The sequence below is a fragment of the Symphodus melops genome (genome assembly GCF_947650265.1).
Source record: "Symphodus melops genome assembly, chromosome: 8".
NCBI classification, from domain to species: Eukaryota; Metazoa; Chordata; class Actinopteri; order Labriformes; family Labridae; genus Symphodus; species Symphodus melops.
The window spans coordinates 26,810,521-26,837,805 of NC_136698.1; the positions used below are offsets into that span (position 1 = coordinate 26,810,521).

General features: G+C 40.7%; 1 protein-coding gene and 2 long non-coding RNA genes across 10 annotated transcripts; 2 read left to right on the plus strand and 1 right to left on the minus strand.

Moving 5' to 3' along the window:
* Positions 1-9,685: 9,685 nt before the first annotated feature.
* On the minus strand, positions 9,686-25,290 carry usp46 (ubiquitin specific peptidase 46). Of its 6 annotated transcripts, none has more exons than XR_013779731.1 (10): positions 25,099-25,290; positions 20,410-20,490; positions 19,918-20,131; positions 17,621-17,859; positions 17,223-17,299; positions 17,051-17,134; positions 14,513-14,710; positions 12,917-12,995; positions 12,595-12,803; positions 9,686-10,325 (listed from the first exon to the last, which is right to left on the minus strand). XR_013779731.1 is itself a non-coding variant. In XM_079350829.1 (9 exons), exons 1-9 carry the CDS (start codon positions 25,132-25,134, stop codon positions 12,702-12,704), a joined length of 1,110 nt encoding a protein of 369 aa, XP_079206955.1. In that variant the 5' UTR covers positions 25,135-25,290; the 3' UTR covers positions 11,741-12,701. The 6 variants fall into 6 exon arrangements, 2 of the variants coding, with proteins under 2 accessions (XP_079206955.1, XP_079206956.1); XR_013779732.1 differs by having other exon boundaries at positions 12,190-12,803; XR_013779733.1 differs by lacking the exon at positions 9,686-10,325 and adding an exon at positions 11,741-12,484.
* Positions 10,319-12,656, plus strand: LOC306828395. The gene is made up of 2 exons (XR_013779739.1): positions 10,319-11,377; positions 11,444-12,656. It is a non-coding gene; the product is annotated as an uncharacterized lncRNA (long non-coding RNA).
* LOC306828393 lies at positions 14,721-18,499 on the plus strand. Of its 3 annotated transcripts, XR_013779735.1 has the most exons (4): positions 14,721-14,819; positions 15,730-15,855; positions 17,266-17,327; positions 18,315-18,499. It is a non-coding gene; the product is annotated as an uncharacterized lncRNA (long non-coding RNA). The 3 variants fall into 3 exon arrangements; XR_013779736.1 differs by lacking the exon at positions 17,266-17,327 and having other exon boundaries at positions 18,313-18,499; XR_013779737.1 differs by lacking the exon at positions 15,730-15,855.
* Positions 25,291-27,285: the final 1,995 nt, after the last annotated feature.

Consider the following 27,285-nt stretch of genomic DNA (forward strand, 5'->3'; position numbering starts at 1 on the left):
TTGAAGCTTATTGTTCACGAGGTGTTTAATCTGCCTGGGAAGTGTACTTTTCAAATAAACATAAACTGACACGGTGATTGTACCTGGTGAAAACTATAAATTTAGAAATTTAAAAAAAAAAGATGATCCAAATCTGATTAGACTCGACAGAATTCTGCGTTTAGTTCAGCCTCAGTTAGCGTCCAATCTCTGCAGTGATTTTTGGGTCTTGTCTTTGATTGAATTACCCTTCAACAGTGGGGTCAATAACAAGTCAGTGCAGGTCGAAAAGAGATGCTCTCTGTGGCTCAGAGAGGCCGTTAAACACATCTGGAGCCGAGGAGCAGGATGCAGGTTTTTTCGCAGGAGGAACTCGCAATTTATGACAGGAGGGACAAACGGAGACAGAGAAGAAAGACATGAATGAATGAATGTGGCTGCGCACACCAGCACAATGTTGTGTGTGAATAACTGTAAGCACACCACATGCACAAACCCAACCCCACCCTCTTTGAGCACCCATGGGTGATTTCCTTGGCACAGTAACGAGCGCTGAGGTCACATCCCGGGCTGGCTGCAGGCTGCTGACTGAGGAACAAACAGGCGTGACTGCTGATCTCAGCTCCAGTGAGATCACACATCAAGTGACCGAATCGTGTGCCAGAGATAGCGCACTCTGATACTTCCCTTCTTTCCTCTCTGCGTGACGAATCTCGTTTCAAATGATGAAATACGACTCAGAGTTTGGACGCCGTTGTTCCCAGTGCAGACATTTGTGCAGACTGTTTCCTGCTCTCTGCACATCTGGACCATCAACGCAAGATTAATAATATTTATAAGACAAATGATTTACTTCTTCGGGTTCTTACAAAAGGTGGTGAATTTGTGTTTTTTCACCATGCTCACACCGCGGGTCATTTCTAGTTCTGAAAATCCAAGATGACAAAAGCTGAAATGTAAACTCAAGGCTTTAAAAAAAACGAGTCCAAGCAATTACAAGAGAATGATTTAAACCTGAACCACCAAACCTCAGACAAAAAAGTTCAGACTTAATGATTCTTTGACACAGAAAAGACTCGGAGGATGAGCAGCCTTTGCTAAAGCAGGAAGAGAACTGGACCAGTCGCAGAAACAGCAGGGGACTTTGATTATTTCCATGCTAAGTCTGCCTTCTTATTTGTGTTGTTTGTCTCTATATAAATAAATTAGGGTTTTAAAAAAAGCCAACAACCAGTGGGTGATATTGCAAGCACTTCTTGTATCCTGGGTTTGAAAGGGGGCCAAAGGGATTCATGTCTCAGGGATCAGTTAAGGTGCAGATAAAACCTGCAGGTGTGTCCAATCACAAACATTTTCCCTCATAAAATCAAAGGAAGTGGTCAGTGAAGAGCAGATCCAGATCCTGGCCTGGTAATTATGTGTCCTGACTTTCATAAGCTTCAAACAGCAGAACACGTTGTGAGGTGATTTTCCCTGAAAGTCGTTTTTTAACACTTCGTTTAAAGCCTCAGAGGACATCGTGACATTTTCTTTTTGTCGAGATCACCTGCGTGTCAGACGCATTTGGAGCTGCCTGCTGGTGGAGATGTCTGTGCTGTAAGTACATGCTTTACTTTGTCAGGCGGGGCCCTGTGCTGTGCTGAACTGAACCTGTCCTCAAACGAGGGTAGGGGGGGGGGGGGGGGGGGGTCGCTGGAATGCTCCTTATAAAAACACATCTGGATGAAGTGATTAATGTGTAAAACAGTCCTCCATTTACATCACAGAGCAGCAGCAGGGCAGAGTGCCGGGGCTGCAGGTGTGAGCTTGGAGGGTTACTGCTCCACCGGGGCTCATTTCACTCAGTGCAGATTTGATTCTCTCACGGAAACAGGCGATCAAACCTGGCGTCCAATCTCATGTACAACTATAGTCTCGATTCTCAATAAATCCCACTCCCACCCCTGAACTGGGAGGGAGGAAAAACATGAGAATTAAAGAAAAAAAAAGAAACAGAGAAAGTACCTCAGTTGGAATAACATGAACATCTATTGAATACATGGAAACTTTGTCGCTGTGGTGTTGCCTCTGTTGTTGCAGCAATCTTTACAGTCGCACAGTTAAACTGGAAATACCACAATGTACTACATGCATGAGACTTTTTTTTTTTTTTTTTTTACTTTTGTATCTCAGTCCAGATGAAGGAAAACCAACGCAAATCATGCTTTCACTGACAAAAGTAATTTAATATACTTATAAAATTACAATAAAATTATTATATATATATAAATAATTAAATTAAGGTGGAACAGGACAATTAAAACAACATGATACCAGTAACACGACCCATTTATCAACCAGTAATATTTTGACTTTTTTTAGTTCATTTTTTTGTAGAGTAAAAATTCTGTTATATTATCATATTGATTATAATTTTATTTTAAGTCACAACCTGTATGCAGAAATCCCAATAAACACCCATGTGGTGAATTGATACTCTAAATTCACCACTAGATGGCAGCCAAACACTGTAGTTAACTCGGGTTCATCCAGAATCTGAAGAAGCATTAAAATGTTTTCACTGAATCAACAGAGATGATAAATGACTGAATGAGCAGTTGCAGCCTTGCATGCTACAGATAAAGATGTTTTCACTCTACAAAAGATTAATGGAGTACTTTACAATCTATAGTATTTACAATATTTAAGTGTAATGTGGCAGAAATATAGAAGATAAAAATCTGACATTATAGCCTTAATAAATAAACGTTCAACAAATGCACGACTTACATTTAGTATCACTCCATAAATTATGATAAACCTTTATCCAAGTAGCACTCATCAAAAACAGTGTAGTACAGGACAACTGAATAATCTAGTGTCAAAGTGCTGAGAAAAATAGAGGTGAATTTTACAAATGAATTTATCATGGTGGCAATTGTAGATATGCATGTAAGAAAATTTAATAAAACTAACAAAAGTAAACAGATAAAAAATATAAGAATGCATAAAAAAAAACAGACGGGATATTTAAAGTATTAAACACTGGAGTCCAGATCTTTCTGTCACAAATTATTAATTTTCTTAAGATGTTGATCAAGAAAGGACTTTTAAAGTGTCATTCAATTTGGCGCCTACCTCATATCTTTGAGTGTAACTGCACTGTTGTAAACCATAATGCTGCTGAGTCCCCCCCCCTCACAGACAAAGTGCATCTGTTGACCAGCAGAGGGCGCTGGTGTAGAAACCAAAGACCGACGGACCAGGCTCAGTCACACTGTGCAGAATTACCTTTACTATGTCTTCAGCCTGTTGGAGAGACAACTTTTTGGTGTAAGACGGATTTATTGATTGATTGATTTGCATGCAAACGTGAGACATAACTTGGGTAACTTAACATGAGACATGACACCACTAACGATACAGCCTGATAATAGCCTCCTACATCACAATCTGTCACAAGCTTCTTTCTCTCTCTCTGTTCTTCTCTGGCAGCATCCTCTTCTGCCCCTCCGCTAAGCTTCACATGTGGAAAGAGAATCTCTCATCATGGTATGAGCAGTCTGTGGACATAGAGTCAAACATGCTATATTCTCCCTGTTTATTGTACTATCAGAGAGACTTTGAAACTATTGTTTTAAAGTGACATGTATTCTGTTAAATGTTGGCATTTAGCTCCAACAGTAAAGGTCAGGATTAGTGTCAAAACAAGATATTTTTTTTTTGAGGAGAACTTTTATTTATGAGGAGGAGGTCTTGAAGGTCCCAGTTACCGAGAACTTTATAACTGTCCCGGTTGGACAAAACATTCTCCAGCTGATCTCCTGTGATATATGAACATGTGTTCACCCCCGGGGCCCTGAACTAACAGAGGCCTCTGTGTGGGGCACTCGCTGTCTCTTCTGTGTTACCTAACAGTCAACTCCCCAAAGAAGAGGCACAAAAAATAACTGATGTAACACATCAAAGCGACGGTGATCACATCAGTAAGTCAGAGTCAAAACTGTGGGTTGAAATAAAGGAAATGGATCAGGAGACAATTTGGTGCTTGAAGGTAACTCATGTGCAGTAACTCAAATGTGACTTAAAAAGAAAGAATTAAATGGCTTATTGAAAGAGATACTGACTTTATGTCCAAGAATCACAGAAGTAAGAGAAGTCAGTTTATCTGCAAACCCAGCCTGTCTTGTTTGATACAAATATGTTGACATAAATAATAAGCAGAGCTGAGTCTATCTTCACAATTCTGCACATTGCTGACATGTTGCATTTTACTGGAGTATTTTTATGCATAAAACACATTTTCATACAAGGTAACAAAAAGCTCATTGAAAATAACTCTGTTATCAGCAGTCTCATTCTGGGCATCCTTCAAAGCAGGAGGTGAACAAGTGTAAAGTCATGGCCGACTCAAGGACAACTCTCTCTCTCTCTCTCTCTCTCTCTCTCTCTCTCTCTCTCCCAATGCAGTTATTTTTAGCACAACACGGATTCTTTGTAATTTTTTTTTTAATACATTTTATTTTTATTCACTGGAGACATTTTCCGTCTGAGAAAAAAAAAATCTTCCATCGTCTTCTCTCTACTTGTTTGTCCCACAGAAATATCAGTACAACGGATGCATGATTTTTAAATGTATTACTAATATTACTAATTACTAAAGCTGCAAAGAAGGAAGAAGATTCTCTACAGTTTAGCAAAAAATCTAAAAATACATCTCGTCTCTTTATTGTAAGTGCAAACATCATAAATATGACCACTGCAGGTTTGAAGTCTGAAAATGTCCAAATAAAACATCTGTGTTTCAAGCGTCGCTCTAGAATTGCTGTATAAATTGGATATCACAAGACTTCTGTCTTAGAAGATGTGTTGCAAGGAAACGTGTCAAAAAGTGGCAAAGAAGACGAACACTGTCCAAAAAAAAAAAAAAAAAAAAGAAGAAGAAGTGGTCCCAGAATCGAACCCTGAGGAACACCCTGCTGTTTACAGGATTTTAATGAATCACTGTCAATAAAAGAAAACTGAAAGTAAACACTGGCGGTTATCAAAAAAAATAATATATTAGTCACACTCACAGTATATATACATATATACAGTATATAAAAAATGGTTAAGGCTTTTTAATTTAGTTCATATGTGTCGGTGAAATATGTTTGATGCCTTGGTAACAGCCAAATAAACGAAACAACAAACGTTAATTGAAGTGGGGAGCTTTTCCGTTGTGCTTCTTCGAGTTACTGTAAGAGCAGATTTCCCAAAAGACCCACTCGGTGTTTTTTGGATTGAGTAGGAGCTATTTGTGTCCCTCTCTGAATTTGATTGCTCCTGAGAGTGTGACTCATTGGAGCGCCACTCTGAGAGAGCAAAGTTATCTGGAAGTCCTCGCATGTTTACAGCAGCCAGTTTACAAGACTTTCAGACTGAACTCATGAAACTGTGTGATGATGTTAGTGGAGTTTTTCTCCAGGTAGATTCAAGCTGACACGTTCGTTGCCTTACAGGAAAACATGACAATAACATTCGTCAAGGATTCAAACTAACTCACCCGGTAGATTCAAGGTAATGTTCATTGTTTAATTTGTATCTGGGGGTGGATCGCAGTACAGCGGTATAATCTCCTGCTGACACATTTATGTCAGCACACAGTCAGAGACGTGTCAGAAAACTGGATCAATGGACGACAGAAGAGAAAAGTGTTTACTTGAAAGTGACTCAAACTGTGTAAGGGGGGCATCAGGTGCTCCTCCTTGACTTACTTAACTGACCCAGTTTCTACTGGATGAAGTCATACATCTGCAGTTTACAACAACAACAACAACTATAAACTACTTTTCGTCGTAAACATTAACTGGAACTGTGACATTTGTTCTGCTGTGTTAGTCTGAAAACTAAAGGTCAGCTCCTTCCCTTGCTTCCATCTGCTCGGCTCTGACATATTATTGCGAGTTCAATGTGGGAACTTATGTAACAAAGTGTCTTTTGAGATATTTCGGCTGAACTGTGTGGACCAAACAGGGCTCGTGGTGGGTTGTCTTCTTGGCACATGTAAGTCCAGTATCTGGAAGTCACATCGTCTCTCTCTCTGAGACTCTGCTGAGAAATTTACATCACACTTCTATTTTTAGAGCACGCACTATAATTAGAGAGGGTTATCTGTGGCTGAGGCGACATTACCTGCAAATAATGAGATGGGAATGTGTCTGATATTTTTGGGTTTTTTTTTTAAAGCAGAACAGGATGAAAATAGTCCACAGGATATGTTGCAGTTTTAGGTGCTGAGAGTTGATACGTCAGTCTGCTGTCTGAACTACAAACACTTCCTGTACTTGATTATTAATCTGGTCCTATTTTAGATTCTCAGCCTAAAAACCCGAAAGAGTGAAAACAATAAATAGAATAATTAGATTCAAAAGACAACATGAAATATAAAGTATACACTTCAGAACTTTAAGTGGTTTTATTGTCATTAAGAATTTCAAAATGTCTATTTGCTTTTCTTGCTTTTTCTTTGTTTGCTTCCTGTTTTTTGAACATATTTTTGGGGTGTGATTGTGAATAATTCATTAAACTTTATGAATGAATTAGTCTTTCTGACATTTAGAAAAAAAAAAAATAAAAATCAAATCAATCCTACCTATTTTTTGTTGTTGTCTTGTTTTATATAAAAGGAGGCGATGTCAACAACTAATCCATGTCCTCACAAACACAGGTAGAAAAAGAAGCTTCAAACGTGCTAGTCCCGTTACCGTGGCAACAGCATTTGATCTTCCTTTATCTTTACATAAACTGCAAAAACTTCATCTTCATTTCTGCCATCTCTAGAACAGTTTGTGATTCATGGATTAACGCTGGACCTTCACCGTCTCTGTCTGCACAACTTACAACTTCGTCGACTCCTCTTCAGAGCTTGAGAGGACGAAACTGATTGGTTGCAACAATCGTCATGACGATTAGAATTTACTACATGCAGCCAATAATAAAGAAATCAATTCTGATGACAAATGTCAAGACCCAGAAGTCACTCACTTAACTCGCTTAATTGCTGATTACTGTGGCTGAAGCCGTCAACCTGCTACCATACTTATGTGATTAAAAAATATTTAATGAAAAACAGAAAAAATACATTGTGATCATTTTAGTGTGAAAGCAGAAGGTCGGGTGTGTTTAGGGTGTTCAGGTATCTTCAACCACTGCTGATACTGTTAACTCCAAAAACACAAAAGTTTCTGTCCAATTGTTTGTAATTCCCAGAAGCATGATGGGAAACAATCTCTACAGGAATCTAACTTAGGTGACCCTGACTGGAAAATCTTCCTGTTTGTGTCTTGAGAGAAGGTTCAAGACGTTCGTTCTTTAAAAACCATTTATGTTAAACGGTCGAAATGATATTCTAGAAACATCTTCTTCAAAATGTATTTTCTTTAGATGATATATAGATCAGATTTGAACGTCTGCTGGTTTTGTTGTTTCCTAGAAGTGGGGCAGAAATAACACTGATTCACATCATCTCATTTTTTGTTCACTGTTACCTCACATCGCTGACACATTTCACATCGAAAGTTTCCGGGAAGAAGTTGAGCGTCCTTCAAAATGTGACGATATCCGTGACACTTTGTTTCGCTGGATCACAACAATGACTGTGTGTGTGTGTGTGTGTGTGTGTGTGTGTGTGTGTGTGTGTGTGTGTGTGTGTGTGTGTGTGTGTGTGTGTGAGTTTGTGGTGTACACACCCGGTCTCCACGGGAGACAAAGTGATTCTGAGAAGAGCGCAGGATCTTTTCATAGAAACAGAATGAGAGGTAAAATCATGTCAGAGACCCCCTGATGGGTTTCACTGTGGCTTCATTTCATAATCTTTAAGGGAATTAAGGAAAAAAATACTTCACCCTCCCTTCCACTTGTGTTGTGCTTCTGATCGTACCAGTCAACAGGTTCACACTAGGAAACCTTCAGATCCACCAATTCCCACTCACACCACTTCTGCTCCGTCTTTTTCCTTTTTCTATTTGTCATTTAAAGTATTTTTCATAAATTATCTGAAATCTGAGTAAATAAAAACGGAGGTATGCTGAATGGAGCAGGCTTGTGCTTCCTGAACCGGCCTTTACAGCCATCAGAACAACACAGGAAATACTTAATGCTTCGCTCAGCTAGTCATTAAAAAATAAAAGTCATGAATAATGTTATTGTGGTTATTAAACCCTTAAAAACAACATGGAACAAATCTTCATTAAAACTAATTTTCCAGTTGAAATATTTTGCTTTAACTAATGGATAATTTAGCTATTCAGATTCCTGGTTATAATTACAGCTTCTGTTCAGAGAGGTGTTATACATTTAGAATAAAATATCTAAAATATTATAAACTATAATTAAAGATGACCAAGGCTAATTATTGACTCCCACATATCTTTAAGAAATGTGATGTAGTTCAAATACTGTTACTGTATCTTACATGCAATAATAACAGTCTAGTGCTGTTGTTTAGCTGATGTGTCAGAGCTGATTGTTCAGATGATTATTATAATTACAGATTAATTAAAATAATTTGTGATTCCAGGGTGTCCGTCAAAGCTCTGCAGGGTGGAGCGGCTGACGTGAGACAACAGCAGGATTGTTTCTGTGACTAAGACTTTTTTAAGTTTGTTTAGTTATTCTGCCTCACGGAGAGCTGGAGAGGAGGAGGAGGAGGAGGAGGAGGAGGAGGATGAAGGTTGTGACCCTGTGGCCCACACACACACACACACACACACCCACCCACTAACACTCATGATACTACTGACATCCTTTTGTAATTTAATTGATATTTTTTGTAATATTTTCTGGATTAGATGAGCTGTCAAGGTCACTGAGAGGACAAAAAGCTGCTCACCTGTAAAGTCGTGTCGATTTTTTTTTTTTTGTGAAAACCAAAATATTTTTTAAAGAAAGGCTTTTCTCTAATTTCGCTTTAAGATTTAGAAAATATTAGAAATAATCAAGACTGCAAGCTAACGTGCAAATGCAAAGAGGTTTACAACATGTACCACCTTGAATAAGTTTCATTGCTAATTGTTGCTAATTAGCTAACGTAAACAAAAACAACTGAGGCTGATGATACGTCATTAGCTTAGCAGGAATTTAAAATCATTTGGTGGTTGCTTGATGACAAATTTAAATATTACAAGTGATGTGATAACTGCACTGACATTTGGTCACCTGACCTTTCAAAGATTTTTTTTTTCTTTCTATAGATGCTAGAAAATGATCCTGTTCACGTGACAACACGAGGTTTGTCATCTTTGGAAAAGTTTATTTTACCCGTTTTCAGTAAGAAAAGCAGATTTTTATTATTCTGAAATATGAAACATAAAACAAGATCTCAGCTGAAAGAAGTTAATCGCTGGAAATCCAACGGTTTTTTTTTTATCCCAAGATAATGAGAATCTGGTGTAAATCTCTGTCTGCATATGAATTGACTTTATTTATAGCAATCTGTTGATGTTCAGTTTTGGAAATCAGAGATCTCTAAAGTAGGAAGGACTCACTTGACTACTAGAATGTGTAAAAAACTAAAATACATCAGATTGTTGAGATGCACTGATGTATTACACAGGCCGACTGACAAGTCACCCATTGGCCAGGAGTCAGGAAGTATCGCCATCGTGTCAAACATTCACGTCTTGGGTTCATCTTCAGTCTAAATTACAGGAAGCAACGATGAGAACAAAGACACTCACTCCAGTCATGCAGTCGATAGTCATTTTATTGAACAGAAGACAAAAACTCAAAATGAGTGTGTTAAAATGTGGTTCTTCATTTTTAAAGCGTCGAAGCTCATCACTAATAAAGTGCACTTTCAGTTTTTGTTTTTCCCCCCCTCCCCGCAGGCTCGATCAGATCTCACCTCCTGCAGGACTCTCACACCTGAGCTCTCAGGTAGAAATCGATCGCCGCTCGATAAATGAGACCAAGTGCAACAGCTGAGCGCGTCAGTGAGGGAGAGAGTGCATAAGTGTTAATGGAAGATCAGCTTAAAAGTCTCCTTCCTGTTCCCCCGCCTAAAGGTCTCAAATGACTAATCCTGCTACCGTTCGAACCGGGCTCAGTGAAACCCAGATCGATAAACAAGACGACAGATACACGTGTTTCTGAAAAGGCTTTCATTAACGATCCGCTAAAATCTTTGAGTGTTTTTACATGTTAAGATCTTTGCTTTAAAAAAATATGCTCCTATTTCCAGTAGTGTGTTTTTTTTCTTCTTCTACATAATATATATGTACAGTTGTATCTTTATAAAGAAAATAATGTTCTGTTAAAGACCGCTGCAAAGGTCAGTGAGGACTCCAGTTTGGCACATTTTCCTCGTGACTTCACCCAGTAACAAACTAAACAAAAAAAAAGAAAATTCTGCCCCTCCTGAACAGACACACACACACACACACACACTCTGAGTTAATGGATTCACCCCATCTCTAAACTATACAGTAAATAATCAGATGCCGCAGCAAAACAGGAATGTCTGTCACGAGAACGACTACTCTAAAAGGACGCGAGCTCAAGACTCCAAACTCCTACAGGACAAAAGGATGCTGCATGAATGAACACAGAAGCTTAAGGTGGGGTACAAACCGTATGACACAATGTATACATCATCAAAGTCTGAGATGAATTCAAATGAAAGAAAGTTCAACACAGAAATGTAAAAAAAAAAAAAAAAGGAAAAAAGTGGTTTTAAATTGTTGTCGTTGGTTTTAAAGGGGAGGATTTTAAAAATCAGGAGAATACAATTCACAACACTCGTCACTGGGAAAGAAACACGTTATTTTTTTATATTATATCTTATTAGTTTCACTGGGAAATCCACGTTGGATCACGTCACCTCTTATTGCACAGTTTTTCTTTAAATGTGGATCAGAAGATCAGGGAGGTCTGAGCTGCGTCTCACTTCACCCGGCTCAACTCTTTCTTTTTTTTTTTTTAGGAAACATGCAAACTGAAAAATAATTCCAGACTTATTTTATCAGCCGTTTTTCATCAGACTGTGTATTTCATACACCATGCCCTCTACGGTAAAGCTGTCGCTGTCGTTTTTTAACACCTTTGGATACCACGTGTTTTAAAACAACATTATCTCATTTATTTTAATGATCATGATAAAAAAAAATACCAAAACTTAAATAAACATCCTTCATAAAGAGGAAATAGCTTTAGAGCCATAGTTTGAGTATTTTAATCCGACTAAAGTTACACAAACAGTGATTTATAACAATGTCTCCTATCTTTAATGTGGTTTTAGATTCAATCTGACCAATAAATAATTAAAAAAAAAAATCACATTTTAGGTCAAAACTAGGGTTGTCACAAGGGACGTAACGATTCCCTCAACAGCCGATACGATACGTTCACGATTTATTCCACAAAATGAGACTGAAGAGAAGTTACGATGAGTTAGAATTCAAAGCACTTCGTCATCGCTTTGGTTCTTAAACTCGTTTGGGGCGAGCGTGGGCTGCAACCCTGCTTGACGGTGTGGTTTGGCTTTGCGGTTGCCACGGTAACGCCTGCCCGTTACAACAAAACCGCCTGACGCTGACCATATTAAATTATATGATTTTTTTCAGAGTAGCGTTTTCTGCACCTTTGACACGTCTGAATCGATTTTTTAACTGCCTCACGATTCATCATTACATCCCCAGGTGTCACAACACAGGAACTTTAAACTTCAATATAACTGGAGTACAAAAAAAAATCTGCTCTGTTACCGCTTCAACAAAACTGGAAGTCCTAGACAACCAATTAATTTCTTCTTTTTTTAATTAAAAAAAAAAAAAAAAAAGTTGGATAAACTCCAACAGTGGATTCTTTCACTGCTGATAGAGATAAAAATATCAACATTATAAAACACGTGGTATCGAAACAGTATCCAAACAAGTCGACACCTTCAACCTTCAACATATAACGCTCTCAAACGAGCCGAACAACACACACAAGACTTCATTATCAGAATGAGAAATAAGAGTAATAAATACATAGAATAAATAGTTTGTAGGATTCAGATTGAAGCTGATTTAAAGGATCCTTTGACAGTAGTGTTTGAGCGTTGTATAAAGTTGGATTTCTTGTGGTCACAGCTGATGAACTGAAGCTCAGCGTGTTGCTTCTCCTCCATCAGTGCTCACATATTGCTCCAAAACGACATTAAAATCTAACTCTGAGTTTGTTTGTTTTTTTACAGTGTTTGTCTCCAACCTCATTCACCTCCCACGCGTCCTTCAGGACCAGGAGCACAACAAAGGAGAGGGGATGGTGACGGGGAGATAGCCCTACTGAGAGGAGATATAAGAGGGGAGGAGACAGTATATACATCTGAATGATATCGTACAAAAGTCTGCATGTGCACCAGACTCGTCTGCAGGATTCACACACACACACACACACACACACACACACGTATGCACAAAGCCAGTGAAGACTTCTTTGTGTTTCTGTCATGCTGTTGAGCATTTTTGCTTTTGTTTTTAAAGTGCAGTCCAGATGCAGGTGACTGAAAGGCAAGAAGCAAATTACACAGAGAGAGAGAGAGAGAGAGAGAGAGAGAGAGAGACAGAGAGAGGTAAACTCAGAGGGATCCAGAGTCAGAGGGTTGGCACATACTTCAGGATGAGATGAAAAATGGCAGGAGTCGGTTAGGCTGAAGGTTTAAAAAAAAACAAAAACATTTCAGTCTTCTCCTGTGTCTCTGTTACGGCTCGCTCGCTCGCTCACTCCCTGGACTGGTAAAAGAGGATGTATCCTGACTCGGAGTTCTTGGAGATGTCTGAGGTAAGCCCGTAAAACTCCTCGATGGCCTGGGCGTCAATTTTCTGCACAGAACAGGAGAGAGAGAGAGAGAGAGAGAGAGAGAGAGAGAGAGAGGCTGTGTGAGGAGACGCTGCCAACACAGACGAAGACGACGACACAATCACATGTGACGCACCTCCACGATGTCGTCATCAAACAGCAGCCAGAAGCCGTGACTCTTCACAATGGTGATGTAATGACCTCTGTTTGGACCACTGAGGAGACACAGACAGTCAGTCTTTGTGGTGCAGATGTTACATAATCCTACAGAAGAACATCAGGGCACGGGTAAAAAACAATCTGCAATAAATATTGATGTAAAGATACATCAGGTGACAACGAATAGGTGATTCTAAAAGTGTGAGTACAGAGAGTTCCAGTTCCACGGCTGAGATCAGTTACTCTTCATTTGATTAACCCCCCCTGAAACAGAAGATTATTTAACTCCATTCTATGGGTCTTTTTCAAACCCTAGCCCGACCCACAACCCCTCCGTCTGCGCGTCCACGCGGAGGGCTCGCCATATTAAGTCCGTCTCAAACCACTTAGCGGGGAGTGGTAGTGGACCATAAAACCCTCCGCCAGCGATGATCACGTGTAACGCCTATTGCGTCCGCTAGTCACGTAAGGAGTGACCTATACAAAAGTAAGTTTCGTGTGTTAGTCTTCGTACAAACCAAAACACTGCTCCAACTAAGATGGACATTTAATATGATCATACAGACGTTAACAACTTCACATGTTTATTGTTTTAAAGGATCAAATAAAAGCCTCCTCTTCTTTTCTTCCTTCTGTTCACCTATTTATTTCATTGTGTTTCATATTTAAAGGGACTGTTACAAAACTAAAGAATATTAAAATAAGGTGCAGACAACTTCTCACTCTTATTAATTTATTTATTTATCATTGTTCTACTTTTGATTTCTTTGTAAAACTTGATTTCGGCTACAACAAAAAAGTAAACGTTTTGCAGCTGTGATGTTCATTTATAGTCTCCTTGTCTGCTTTCATTGACGACAACCTGTTCTTTGATATTATAATAAACTAATTAAACATTATTAATTAAATTATAAATTACAATAAAGAATGTGGGCTCCATCTGATCGCTTTGCTATAAGTCCAAGTTAATGTAAATTTACTAGAGAAAAATAATCTGCATAAAGATTTTTACAGAATGTATTACGTACATTAATAATAAGCCGTTCCCCCAGGATGCCGGTAACCATGGTAACACACACTTCCTGTTTCCGCCTGAGATAGTGAAGTTTGTCCCAAAGCCTGCTGCTGTATTTCTACCCTACGCCTGGATGGAGCTGCGAGTGTGACTGCTGACGGAGTCACGGAGGGGGAGTGTCACATAGCGGATGTTGTTTGTTGCTGTTCCACAAATCTTTCACTAAATCTGCTGCTTGTGTTTTAGTATCTTGAACTCTTGTTTATATGTATTTATACGTTTATATTTACATGCATTGGGACAGACAGACAGCCTAACCCTACTGTTCCTGCCAATCTAAAATGAGAAAACAACAGTGCTCACATGAATCGCTCTTAAATGGATAATTGCTTGATCATGTTGCTGTTTGCTCTTTATTATGCATTTATTTCTTATTTTATTTGTTGTGTTTTATTTTTTTTCTTTCAAGCCGCCTGCACATGTGCTAATCTAGTTTGTCCAATGTGCATGCTATGCACAGATCAAACACACTTTAAATAAATAAATAAATAAAAATACCTGCCACAGTGCACCACCACAGCCACTAGATCATACATGCGATCTAAGTTGACGGCGTCTCCCGACGTGTTGAACAGTCGCAGCTCGAGGGGGAAAACCACTCGATAGGACAGCTTGGTGTAGCGATGCAGCTGCTCCATGTACTTGAACCTCTTCAGGTGGAGAGCCAGGATCATGGGCAGCTTCTTCACGCGCATCCTGCCGAGAGAGGGAAAACACGCTCAGAGCAACCCGGAAGCTGAGGCCGTCCCACGCCACGTCCTGTAAACCGCCTGCTGTCCAGGTGTAACGATGACTCACCATGCAGGTGAGTCGTTGATACAAGAACAATTTACGATTTAAAAACAAAACAAAAAACTTTTTCCTTAAATAGCTGCGAGTAAGGCTGAACAATTGATTTCAGAAAACACGATCACGTGATCGCCAACGGTTTTGCCGACTGACCCAGGAGCCGTTACAGTCTATGCTGCGTGCGCGCGTGACTTCTTTAGCCTGACACACAACTCGACAGATAGCTCACAGTTTTCCTCCAATAAAGAAGCTGAAGTTTCTTTTTCCAGTCTTTAATAAAGGAAGCACTGTAAAAACTAAACAGATATCAAAGCATAAGTTATTCATCTCATAATATGCTAAACAACCGAAAAATCCGCTAGCTTGATGCTAACGTCTATGAGAATTTGAATAGGAATGCTAGCAGCTAGCATCGCGAATGTGTCAATTGTTGTTATCTCACTTTGTAAACTTATTAAACATACTCAAGAGATACAATGCAAGACCTGAACATGAAATGACACTCACAGACAAATGTTTCGGCCGTATGGCTAGAAGAAAATATAGAGACATTGTTGGCTTCTCTTGTTGCATAACTTCTGTGAACTAAGTCACCTGGCAACCCCAAAGGCCCAAAATATATCAACTTACGACCAGATTTCTGTCAAACTGACACTAAAGCCAAGAACATCACACCGTCTGTGTGTTTCTTCTTAATAAATAAATCTGAAATCAATTCTTAACTTTAGTTTTCAGTTTATTAATTTAGAGTTAACTGGCATTTAAAGTTTTAACTGGTATGATGTAATTTCCTGTCATGTTTGTAAACGTTACTGTACATTGAGAACATTGCACAAGCTTGATTTGAAGAAAATCGTGACAAAAATCGAAATTTCTGCAATTTCTGCTAGAAAAATCACAATTCAATTTTCCCAAAAATCGTTCAGCCTAAGCTGCGAGTGCAAACTGCTTTTTATTTTACGAGGAGGAGGAGTAGAAGAAGAAGAAGAAGAAGAAATGCGTTCAGACTCTTCACTCCACGGTTTAGGTCATAAGTCTAGTGTCGACGTGAGGTGAGCAGGAAAACAGACAACACAAAAGTGTGTGTATATTACCAACTGATGAACTACCGTAAATTCCGGACTATAAGCCGCTACTTTTTTCTCACACTTCGAGCACTGCGGCTTCTACTCCGGTGCGGCTAATGCATGGATTTTTTATGGGGGACAATGAGCTTGTGCCGCAAAAACATTTGACTTCGTCACGTCGGATCTTAATATCAGTCATTTTGCGCTTCATGCACGCACCCTCATGATGGAAAACACACGGAGAAATACATATGATGTAGCTTTCAAGTTAAAGGCGATTGACCTGGCTGTCAAAGAAGCTAACAGAGCTGCTGCACGTTAAGATGACTCTGACAGCGACAACAGAGACTGAGGAAGTGAGTAATGAAGTCATTCTGAGGCAGTGAATGGATGGACTTTTTCTTGTGAAATATATTATGGTCATCTTTTTCATCAGCCGTGTTACAGACACCGTCGGCTAGGCTTCGTATTGTAACGGTTCATGTTGTAAAGTCAGTAGTTGATAATGTGTTCATAATTCCGATTATGTGGAGAGTCAGTGAATGCACCAGCGAGAACGCTTTGAGTGGCTGTATGAGAGAACGCTGGGGGAGAGAGTTGGATTGTTACGGCAAGTTATGTGTTGCTCTCTGCTGTAAACGGCGTGGTCACGGCCGACAGTGATCGGGTTATTAAAAGTTATTATTTGAACGCTCTCGTCGTCCTTTAACGTCCGTACGGACGCTACAGTATTTGCGGATGTTACCGGTAGCCTACGTCTGTGTAAATAGCTCTTGTTATAGCGTGGACACCTGCGGCTTATAATCAAGTGCGGCTTATATATGTACAAATACATTTATTTACTTATTTTTAGCCGGTGCGGCTTATATCCAGGTGCGCTCAATAGTACGGAATTTACGGTACACATATCGCACACAATCATGATGGATGCAGCATATAATAATCTAATCTCCTCACACCGGGAAACAGATGTGAAAGAGCCAATCACAGAGATGACTGTGTTTAAAGCACTCGAGCTGATTCTTTAAATCCTGGAATCAGTGATCAGACCCAGCAGGAACGAACGCTCGACATTTTGTTTGATGATATCAGCGTCACTTCGGATCAGCTGAATCTTTTCCTCCTTCGTGATGTCGTTATTTTGCATCTAAGGACATAAATAAAAACAAGCTTCACTGACCGTTTCTGCGCCTCCTGCTTGCTGCAGCACGTCTCACAGTAGTATTTGTATTCACTGCACAGAGTCTCCGTGTTGCTGAAGTCCCTGCAGGGTAGAGCACGCCACAGGAGGCCCGGTTATTTAAGAACGTGGTCATGTGGTTGGCCTGTGAGGTGTAATCAACCCGCCCTACCTGAGACAGTGTGTGATCGATGTGTTCTGCTCCACGTCCACAGAAAGATCCAGAAAATCCTCATCTTTGCTGCTCACCTGTCGGGGGAGAGACACACACATCCAGGTCACTAAAGTGTCACACACACACACTTTACCAGTCGTTGTTTAAAGCGCTTATTAAACCGAGCTTTTGTCTGGGCACAGAGCATCGTTGGTGTTTGCAGAGGTTGTTCAGGGCAACCGTCCCACTCCTCGCCCTCTGAGTGTGAGGACAAAAGGCCAGCCCTGATGTCCAGTGGGCGGCCGGAGCTCAATCTGCATCTCAGCGAACTCTTTTCAGACTTTCATTCAGGAGAGCTCGGTGACTCAGCGTGACACTCCACGCCGCCCTTTAACAGAAATCCCTATGACACTCACCGTCTCGCAGTTGAGGCAGCGCGTCTCGTTGGTCAGCGTGCCCTGGAAGATGTCGTGGACCCACGTGGGCTCCGTCTTGTTCTCCGGCTCCGTCTCCGTGGCGATGGCGGTGCCGTTGTTCTTCAGGCGTCCGTTCTGCTTCTCCTGCTTCTTCTCCTCCTGCAGGATGTCGGCCACCGTGTTCAGCAGGTAGTTGAGGAACTCGTGGGCGTCTTGCTGCATGTAGTTATCGAACAGATCTGAAGGGAGCATGAAAAAAAGAAAAAGAAAAGAATGAAGATGACTGATTAGTGACTGGGGAAGGACAGGCGGTGTTACGCTTTAAAGAGCGGCCATGTTAACTGGCGATTTCAGTCGAATGGACCGGCGGTTGTCATGGTTACCACAGACTTAAAAAGTCCAAACAAATGCCTTTAGTTTAGTCAGTTATTGATGTTTAAACAGCGAGCTAAACTTACTCAGAAATTACAGATTGAAATTACATTTGTTTGGTTTTTTTTTTCAGTTAATGAAGCTTACAGGACGCGAGCGTCATATGATCACACCTTATCACAACCTGCCTGTTCACTTTCATCACTGCAGTGATCCGGACACCTTTATGAAAATGTATTTACATCTAATCTGATTGCATCCTACACAGCCAGAGTGCACCTGTAAATGAAAGCTGTGCTTCTCCCCGTGTTTTTCCACAGAGCGGTGGAGGGACTGGGTACTGCAGCCTCGGTGCCCCTTGACTGCCCCTTGACTGCTAACATGCATGTGCAGAGTTTATAACATAATAAACAAGACGGTATATACGTGATCTGACATGATTCCCTCCAGTGCTGCTCTTGTTTTTGAGGTGGTATTTGACGTCACAGATGACGAGGACTGGAGGAAGGATCGTTCTTAGCACGGGGCCGACGAGCTGAAGAGCAGTGAACCGGACCTTTGATTTGTAAGTCTCAAACAATAACTGGGCCCAACCATCCGTCTGTTTGGATCATCATTACTGTAAACCTTCACTGTCCTGCTTCTGAGAACAGGTTTGTCTGTGAAAGATGAGATGTGCAGAATCGAGGAGGAGGAGGGGGGGAAGGGGGGGGAAGCTGACCAAACCTGGTCTGAACAGAGATCTCATTGTTCATCCACATAAAGAGCTTCCTGGACAGCAGAGAACAGGCAGCCTCTGTGTCTGAACGACCTTACCACCAACATGCACCTGCCCTTCACTGCACATAACCCTGCTGCAGACACACACTCTGAACCCTCGGACTGTTCATGGACGTGTGTGTGTGTGTACGTGTGTGTGTGTGTGTACCAGTGTCCACCGACTCTGACAAGAGCAGGAATACCAAGCTGAAAAAGTCTTCCATTGAAGCTACAACTATTTTTTAATTTAGAAAATATTTTTAGAAAATAATTTCTCTTGTGATTTGAATTGACAAACGTTCAGTTATTTGTATGATTCATGTCATCATGAAGTACTGAAGCCTAAAAAAACACTTAACCAAAAGCTGCCTCAAGCAAAAGATGGAGAGTGCAGTTCGGACCAATTTGTAAGAAGTTTGCCTGCATTTTTATGTTTATCAAAAACAGGAAATGCTGCATTTATTGCAATAATTTACTCGTCTTATTGATTAAGAAATGAAACGCACGTTTGTTTTGTTTTTGAAAAAATATCCTTTTCCTTTTTTATGGATGTATTTGTCCTTGTTTTTTTTTGTTGGTCAATTCAGCAATTTTTCATCTTGATAATTTTTTTTGTCAACAACTTTTTATTGTTTATAAATGTAAACAAGTACAACAACACTGGCATATTGTAGTGAAATAAAAAACAATAAATTAAATAAGTAAATAATAAGAAGAAGAAGACAAAGAGGGAAGACCATGTCGGCGTCTGGGCTAATAAACAGCGAGCAGCAGCTGATTATACCGGCGTGTTTTTTTTTTTTCTGAACAACCGATGCCAGAAATGTTGGACGTGCCTGGAAACACGCTGCTACCCCGGGGACCAATCACAGTGCTTGCGGTTGCGTCATTTTAACAGGCGGTTCGATTTTAAAAAGGTGCATGTGCATCGACTTCCCTTCAACGGAGATGGAAATCAGGGAGAGAGAGTGGGCGTGCGAGAGGGGAGTCACAGGCTGGAGTCGAACACGGGGCCGCCTGCGTTGAGGACTATGGCCTCCATATATGGGGACGCACACGCTAACCACTGCGCCACCATCCCCCGCCCCCTTAATTCAAGGTGTTAAAAAGGTAAAATAAATGTTGACGTTTTTAAGAACGTCTTGAGCTCTGGTTCGGACTCTCACCGTTCTCTTTCCGGAGTCGTGAGATGAACTTCTTGGGTGGGATGACGCCCACTTTCTTCTTCTGTGTGGCGATGGAGTGGAAGAGGTCGGCCAGGCATGTGAGCAGGTTCTCCTTCTTCTTCTGCTGGGCTTTATACGCCAGAACGTTCTCCCGGAACGGCCGGCAGAAGTACAGCGCCTGGAGCACCGAGTTACAGTAACACGTGTTTCCAAACTGAGGGGGGGGGAAAAGACGAGGCAGAGGAGGACAGAGATTCACTTTCAGATCGTCTGGTAAATAAGCACATGTGTTGTCATTAAGGTGTTCGTGTAAGTGCCATTTAAGGGGAAACAGAACATCCCTGTTACGGTCATCACTGTCACGTTCACTTTCTAGAAGAGGACATGACTCATCGAGCGCCGCCGTGATTTGTTTTGAAAGATGAAACCAGTGTGTGTGTGTGTGTTTGTTTTTTTGGGGGTTATTGTGTGAACGTTTTAACAGATACTCACATTGACCAATCCGAAGTAGTGTTCATTGATTGGGAACTGCTCCGGGCCGATGTCTTTCTCCAGAGCAGAGGCATTGGTGCCCTGAGAGACCAGAAACACAGCAAAGGTCATGAAAACCAGAAACTAAAGACGTCATCCCTTGTAACACACATGCATTATATTTAGTGTGTGTGTGTGTGTGTGTGTGTGTGCAAAAGCCTCATTTGATTATTTTTGGATATGTAACCAAATCATGATGCAAACTATGTCGAGCCACTGAGCCTTAACCGGCTGCTGAAGCTTTAAAGGGAGATCCAGTCGTTTTACAGCTGGGCCTCACCTTCACAGATATCCAAGTCAAAATATTGACACCTGACTCATCATGACAGCAGGTGAGCATGACTCAGCAAAAGCTAAGAGAGTGCAGGATGACACTGGCAGCAAGCAGCTGCAGAACACAGTGACCGTTCTTTTTATGTTTCCTTATTGTGCTGTATTAACCCCCTGAGGTGTTCACACTCTGACACACACACACACACACACACACACACACACACACACACACACACACACACACACACACACACACACACACACACACACACACACACACACACACACACACACACACACACACACACACACACACACACACACACACACACACACACACACACACACACACACACACACAGTTCGTAGGGACTTGGGTTGAGCAAGGCACCAAATCCCTCACCCCGACACCAGCTCCTACTAGAGGAAGCTCCGTCACTCTGCCATCTCTCCATTAGTGCACGTCCGTAGGATCCTGTTTGTGCACGAGTATATTTCAGCCTGTGTGTGTGTGTGTGTGTGTGTGTGTGTGAAGTCAACCTTTATCTTTACATCTAAGGGGGAACAGCATACAGAGGAGACAAGAGAGCTGCTGCAGGATGTCCACTTGTTGATCTTATGCTGATAAATATGGAGACCAAAAGCTTTAAGTCTAAAAGGACAATTAAAGTGTCGTGGATCTGAATAAATCCATCTCCTTTAATATGTACACATATTTTTGTCACTGCTTTAGTAGATTGATTCATCCAGGAAGTCATGAAGCAGGTTAAAATGGCGGTCAGGTCCACCTTTTGGAAAACAAGCCGACTCAAACTAAGAGCAGCACGTTTATTTTTAGATAGGCCTGAAATCACTCCTCAATGGCACCAGACTCCATTTACATAAATATCTCATTTATCTGACAACAGGACTTATTCTGAAGCTGCCACCTCAATCAGTTAGTTTGATTGTGCACACAAATGGATCCAAACCATCCACTGTACAGTAAAGTCACACGAACAACACAAAGAAACCATCTGATAAAAGGTCTAACGTAGACGAGACACTCCTTTGTTCTGCCAGGTAAAAATACAGTTTTGTTGTCCATGGAGTCGTCTGCTGGCGTAAATGAAAGTCATGTGACATCCATTTAAATAGTGACCCAGTTAACTGGTGACTTTCAGCTGAACGTGACGAAAACAGAAAACAGAAAGTATCCTCACTGTAAACTCATCAGATGTGTCTTTAATAGGGGCTGGACTTGACTCAAAATGTTTAACTAATTGAAGACAATTGTCACAATATTTGCCCTAAACAGCAACACTTCTCAATCTAGATGGATTTTGGTGGATGAATGAATACAATGCATGCAGTGTTATTTGCTTCTCAGTTTCATAAAGCTGTTGGATCTTGTTTGAAATAGTTTTTCTGCACAGCAGCTGGAAAGTTGGATCACACGTTGCTATCTGTAGCACATTTTCTAACCCCTTATCTTCTACCACTAATAGGGGTCTACAGTCCAGAGCGATCAATTTAGAGAGTGAATTTATAAGTTTATCAGACGTTGAATTACTAATTTTGGCCCTGAAGACAGTCATTTAGTCGAGTTTAGGCTGCAAACGCTTCTTGTTTGTATTTGTAGAGAAGCTAGCACAAAGCTAGCGCTAAGCTAGTGCTAACGCTAAGCTAGAGCTAGCACGAAGCTAGCGAAAAGCAAGATCCCCCCACAAAAAATGTGAAAAAGAAGCCAAGGCTTTGATTGAAGCCGGAGCTCAGAGATAAATCAAAATTAAAGGCATCTCTTTGTGACACTTTAATTGAGCAAATTGTCCTTGAAGCCAAATTTCAAAGTATCAGTTTCTGTCTGGAAGTTAACTTCCAGCCAGAAAAAAACCCCGTAAAAGTAGAAAAATGATATGGTCTTAATCGTTCCGCTTCATGTCAGAAGTCAGGAGTATTTTGCGTCTGATTGCTGAGAGCGAGCACTTATCTCCGGTCAGGGTCTCAAAGCTCTCACGACTGAACCGCGGCTTTGTTCAGAGGAAGGCTTTGACTTTCAGCCTCATTTCTGTCAGTCAAGGAACACGACTTTGTGTCAGTCGGAGACGTGTGCAGCACGAGAGCGACAAACAAGTGACCCTTTCCTCCGACTCTTTATTTAAAACTGAAGGAAAAACAATGATAAGATAAAGATTAAATAAAGGAAAAATAAATAGTTTATAGGCCTGGGTATTTCCCACAGCCTCACGATACGACAGGTATCACGATACGCGTTAGTTTTGGATCATGAACCAGGTTTTTTGTCGAGATTCAGCAGATGTATAAACTTAAGGATCCTACGACTTAAAACTCATAAATTTAAAGTTCTTAGAGATCCTATAAGTAAACCAAAACATTCAGTTTATAATGCCAGAGCTGTTAATACATGCAAATACAATATTCTTTATTAAAATACTCCTCCCTGTCGTCTCTCTGTGTTTTGTATAATGTTGTATAATGCTCTGAAGGTCCAGCACAGAAACACTGCAGATAAAAGTGTGTTTGTGCAGAAATATAAAATGTAAATAAATAAAAGAGAAATCTTTGTAAACCATGTGTGAGGGCCTGCAGACACCTGACACCACGCTCTGACCGCTGAGCTCCTCGTTTAAACGCCGGCTTGTTGCATCTTTTATTTAAAATGAGACAAAGACGTTTAACTCCTTTTTACTTGAATCTGTTTTTGCGACAGTTGAAAACTTTTTCAGCTTCCTCAACTTCTATTAAAAAAGTTGTTTTTTTGTTGTTGGGTGAAATAAAAACAGTTAAATAAAGATCCATCCTTGACCAACATATGACTCAACTATCTGGATCGTTCACTAAAGACTGAAGAAGTGTGTCATGTTTACACTGAGGGTATTATTCACCTTCAAGGACAAAAACTGTAAATTAGCACTTTAATGTCAGGAAGGAATTCATTTCCATCTTTACCTTGATAATGTGCATGACCTCGATTACACAACGAAAGAACGAGGAGGGAGAGCATCAAACGTCGATGCATTAATAGACCAAAGACTAATCCAGTTTGATAACTTTTGCTCAGAAGATTAAAATATGACGAACCAAAGCCAGCTCATATTTGGTGTTTTAAAGTTTTGTTACCTGAAGTTAGTGAACTGAATTATTTTGGCTGGTGGTTCGAATAAGGATCGATTCACTTTGAGAACATGAAATTAATCTCCAGGCAAAAAGGACACGGTGACGGGGACGGGGACAACGCACTCCTTCAGGGGGCTCCGGTTCTAAATGTTCCCGCTCTAATCCTCCGATGACTCCTCAGATAATCCCAAAGTTGGAACCATAAACTGACGAGTTACCGCAAAATGTTTTGGAGTGAAAGAACTACGCATCCCACAATCCATTGCTGTTCAAACGAGATCCAAATGAAAGATTAGTTTAGCGTGCTTCTTTCTGAACAAACTAAATTACTTTAGTTGTTTTTGTGCAGCAGTTTTTAATCTTCTGCAGGGACGAGACAAAAAGCAGCAAACATTCCCTGCAGTTTGAAATGAATATTATCATAACACTGTGGCATGATTAAATAATAGACTTAAATGATTTACATTAAAATCAATTAAGAAAAAAAATCTTTGGCAATACATGCCTTATTTCCTTTTGTTTAATGTGAAATACAATGACCAATCACCCAGCCCTGATTTATACTCAAATAATCTGAGTGTCTCAGCAGGACGTCAAACCTGTTTGTGATGTTAATGAACTGTCCTCTCAGACTGCGTGCATCCAAACTTGACTTATCAAAGCTCTATTTCCACAACACACACACACACACACCACTTGTTCAATATCTGATACAATGCACAGTGTCAATAATGCACCCAGCAGCACCCAGAGGTGACACAGTGTGCAGGCTGATCGACATTAGATCCGGTCTACATGCAGGACAAGCCGCGGTCTCTGTGCTGTTAGTGGCTCTCTGCAGCAGCAGATTATGCAATCACAACAAGCTGTCACGGGCAGCGCGAGGCTTCATTCACCTGTCAATCATCGGTGACAGCTCTACAAAGTGGACGCTGTGTCGAGTCTCAGGCAGTAACACATAAAGTCAAAGATGACAGACAGGAAGCCAGATCCTGCAGCAGCCTATGTTTGAGATGGAGGCCCATGTTTGTAGCTCATAGTCCATCCTTTTAATAAAGAGCCGACCCCCCCCCCCCCCCCCCCTTTGCACAGTGTGTGAGGGTGCAGGGGGGAGGCGACTCACCCATGAACATCCCCATACACCAGCTCCAACACACACGGAGGCTGCAGGCAGATCGATAGCAACGCACACGCACATGCACGCGCGCGCGCGCGCACACACACACACACACACACACACACAGCCGGCTTCATACTCACCATATTACAAATGGAGGCGATGTTTCTGACAGTCATTTAGTTCACAGTGTCCCTCTCGCCGCCATCTTTAATAAATAAACATGATTTCAGGGGGAAAGCGACGCTGAGAAATGAAGTTCAATCGCAGCAGCAGCGGCGGCTGGAGGCCACACTGCAACCCCCCCTCCAGCGTCAGACAGCAGGCAGAGAGAACCGGAGTAGCATGCAGCCAGCGCGGAGCTGAGAGTCCGGCCGCCCCTCAGCAGCGTCGACACGGCCGCATCCCCGCACACACACCCCCCGAAACACCGCCGCTGGAGGCCGTCAATGCATGAGGGGACGGCGGGCAGGTGAAGTTACAGGCAGCAGGTTGTTAGCAACGACCAGGAAACGAGACTGATGTGTGAGGAAGAATATTAACCCCCGCCCACTTCTAGCGAACTACTAACATGATTGGTTAAAGAAGTACTTTGTTTGATTGACAGGATGACATGGCCAATCACAGAGGTGAACGGTGAAGCTGAGTTGAGCTGCAGCCAATCAACTGCAAGTGTTTGACGAAATGGCACATGGGAGATGTAGTGCAAACAATGATAGCGATTTGTCGGCTAAAGGTTTGTATTATTAAATGAATGAAATTAATCAATGAATAAACTGATACATAAAAAAAATCCCTGATAATTATTTAAAAATAGACAATACTCAGTGATAATTATTTAAAGATTGACAATACACACAAAAACAACAATAAATCATCCCCAAACAAACATCTTGACTGCCTCATAAATATTAGGAATAGTTTGTTATTTTTAAGCTCTATTCAAATGCTTTAAAGTGTTTCTCTTATGTCATTTTTAAACCACAAATATACAGTGAAACCACCCTTTATTTGATTAACTTAACTGGCCATGAAAAAAACACATTAATTAAATCTAAATAAAAGGGCGACTCAGCATGTTTAAAAAGTAGATTCACATTTTAAATTAAAAAAAAAAGAAATAGGATCAGTGCAACAGATGCAGATATTATCCAGATTTAGTTTGTATTATTATGCTATATATTATTATTATTATTATTATTATATTATTATGTTTATCACAGGTAATCAGTGATGTTGCAATTGATGAATGTAAATTTTATTAACATTGTAAAAAAAAAAAAAAGAAAATATGCAGATTTTAGTCCCTCTCATGGTCCAAGCATCAAAAACCCTTCCCACAATGCAACTTTGAGTTGTCTTTAAATAGACTGTCCATGTCGTCATGCAAGATTTCCATGAGAAATAACCTTTGGGCACAAACTGTTGATACGCTGATGATACCAACCAGATGTCATCATGTGGGATTTGCTTCCTTTTTGAATTTTCTAAAACTTCCCAGAGTAAGTAATTGGTTCAAAAACTAAATCATTTGCAGTTTTCTCGCACTTATAAGCACCAGGTATTTGACCAGGGAGTAAAGGTGAGCGTCCTCTCTGCAGAGCTCTGCAGGAGTCAGGCCCTCAGGACGCTCTCATTCACCCCTGGCTTTGTTTGTGCTTTCACAACAATCCTCAAGCAATTATCTCCTCAGCATTTACATGCAGTCAAAGGGAAAAGAAAACAACAAATAATTATAATTCACCTGAACTTCAAAAAGGAGCGGGACAAGAGAGAGAATTAAAAGTCTTTGATGAATAAAAACAGACAAGAGGATGACAGTTTAAGCTGAGGAGGATGGGAGATGTTTGCATGCTCCATAAGAAATGTGTTGTTTACTGTCTTCTCTGATATTTTTTGATAAATGCTTTTGACTGACGCGGGAACAATAACATGATGTCATAGCTTGTGGGCCCTCGACACAGAGCGTTCCCAGACTTCTTTCCTATTTTAGTCCGGTCTGTATTACAGTGAAAGGAACCGTGGAAGCAGCTGTTCTTTTATTTTATTTTATTTATTTTTTTTTTGTCGTTACTACTGCTTTTGAGGACGGAAATGTGCATGAAAATAATGTGCACAAAAAAATTCATACACTAACATTATTTTTAAAAAAAGCTCCAGTTCTGCACACACAATGCTTTTTCATGCCTTTTGTTAACTGTCAAAATCTGTCTCATTTTAGTCTGAGATGTTTCTCTCCAATGTTTGGATGGAGCAGACAAGTCTTTAGCGTAAACCTCAGAGGGCGTTCTTTACGGTCACTGAGATCAGAAGTGGGTGGAAATGTTGAG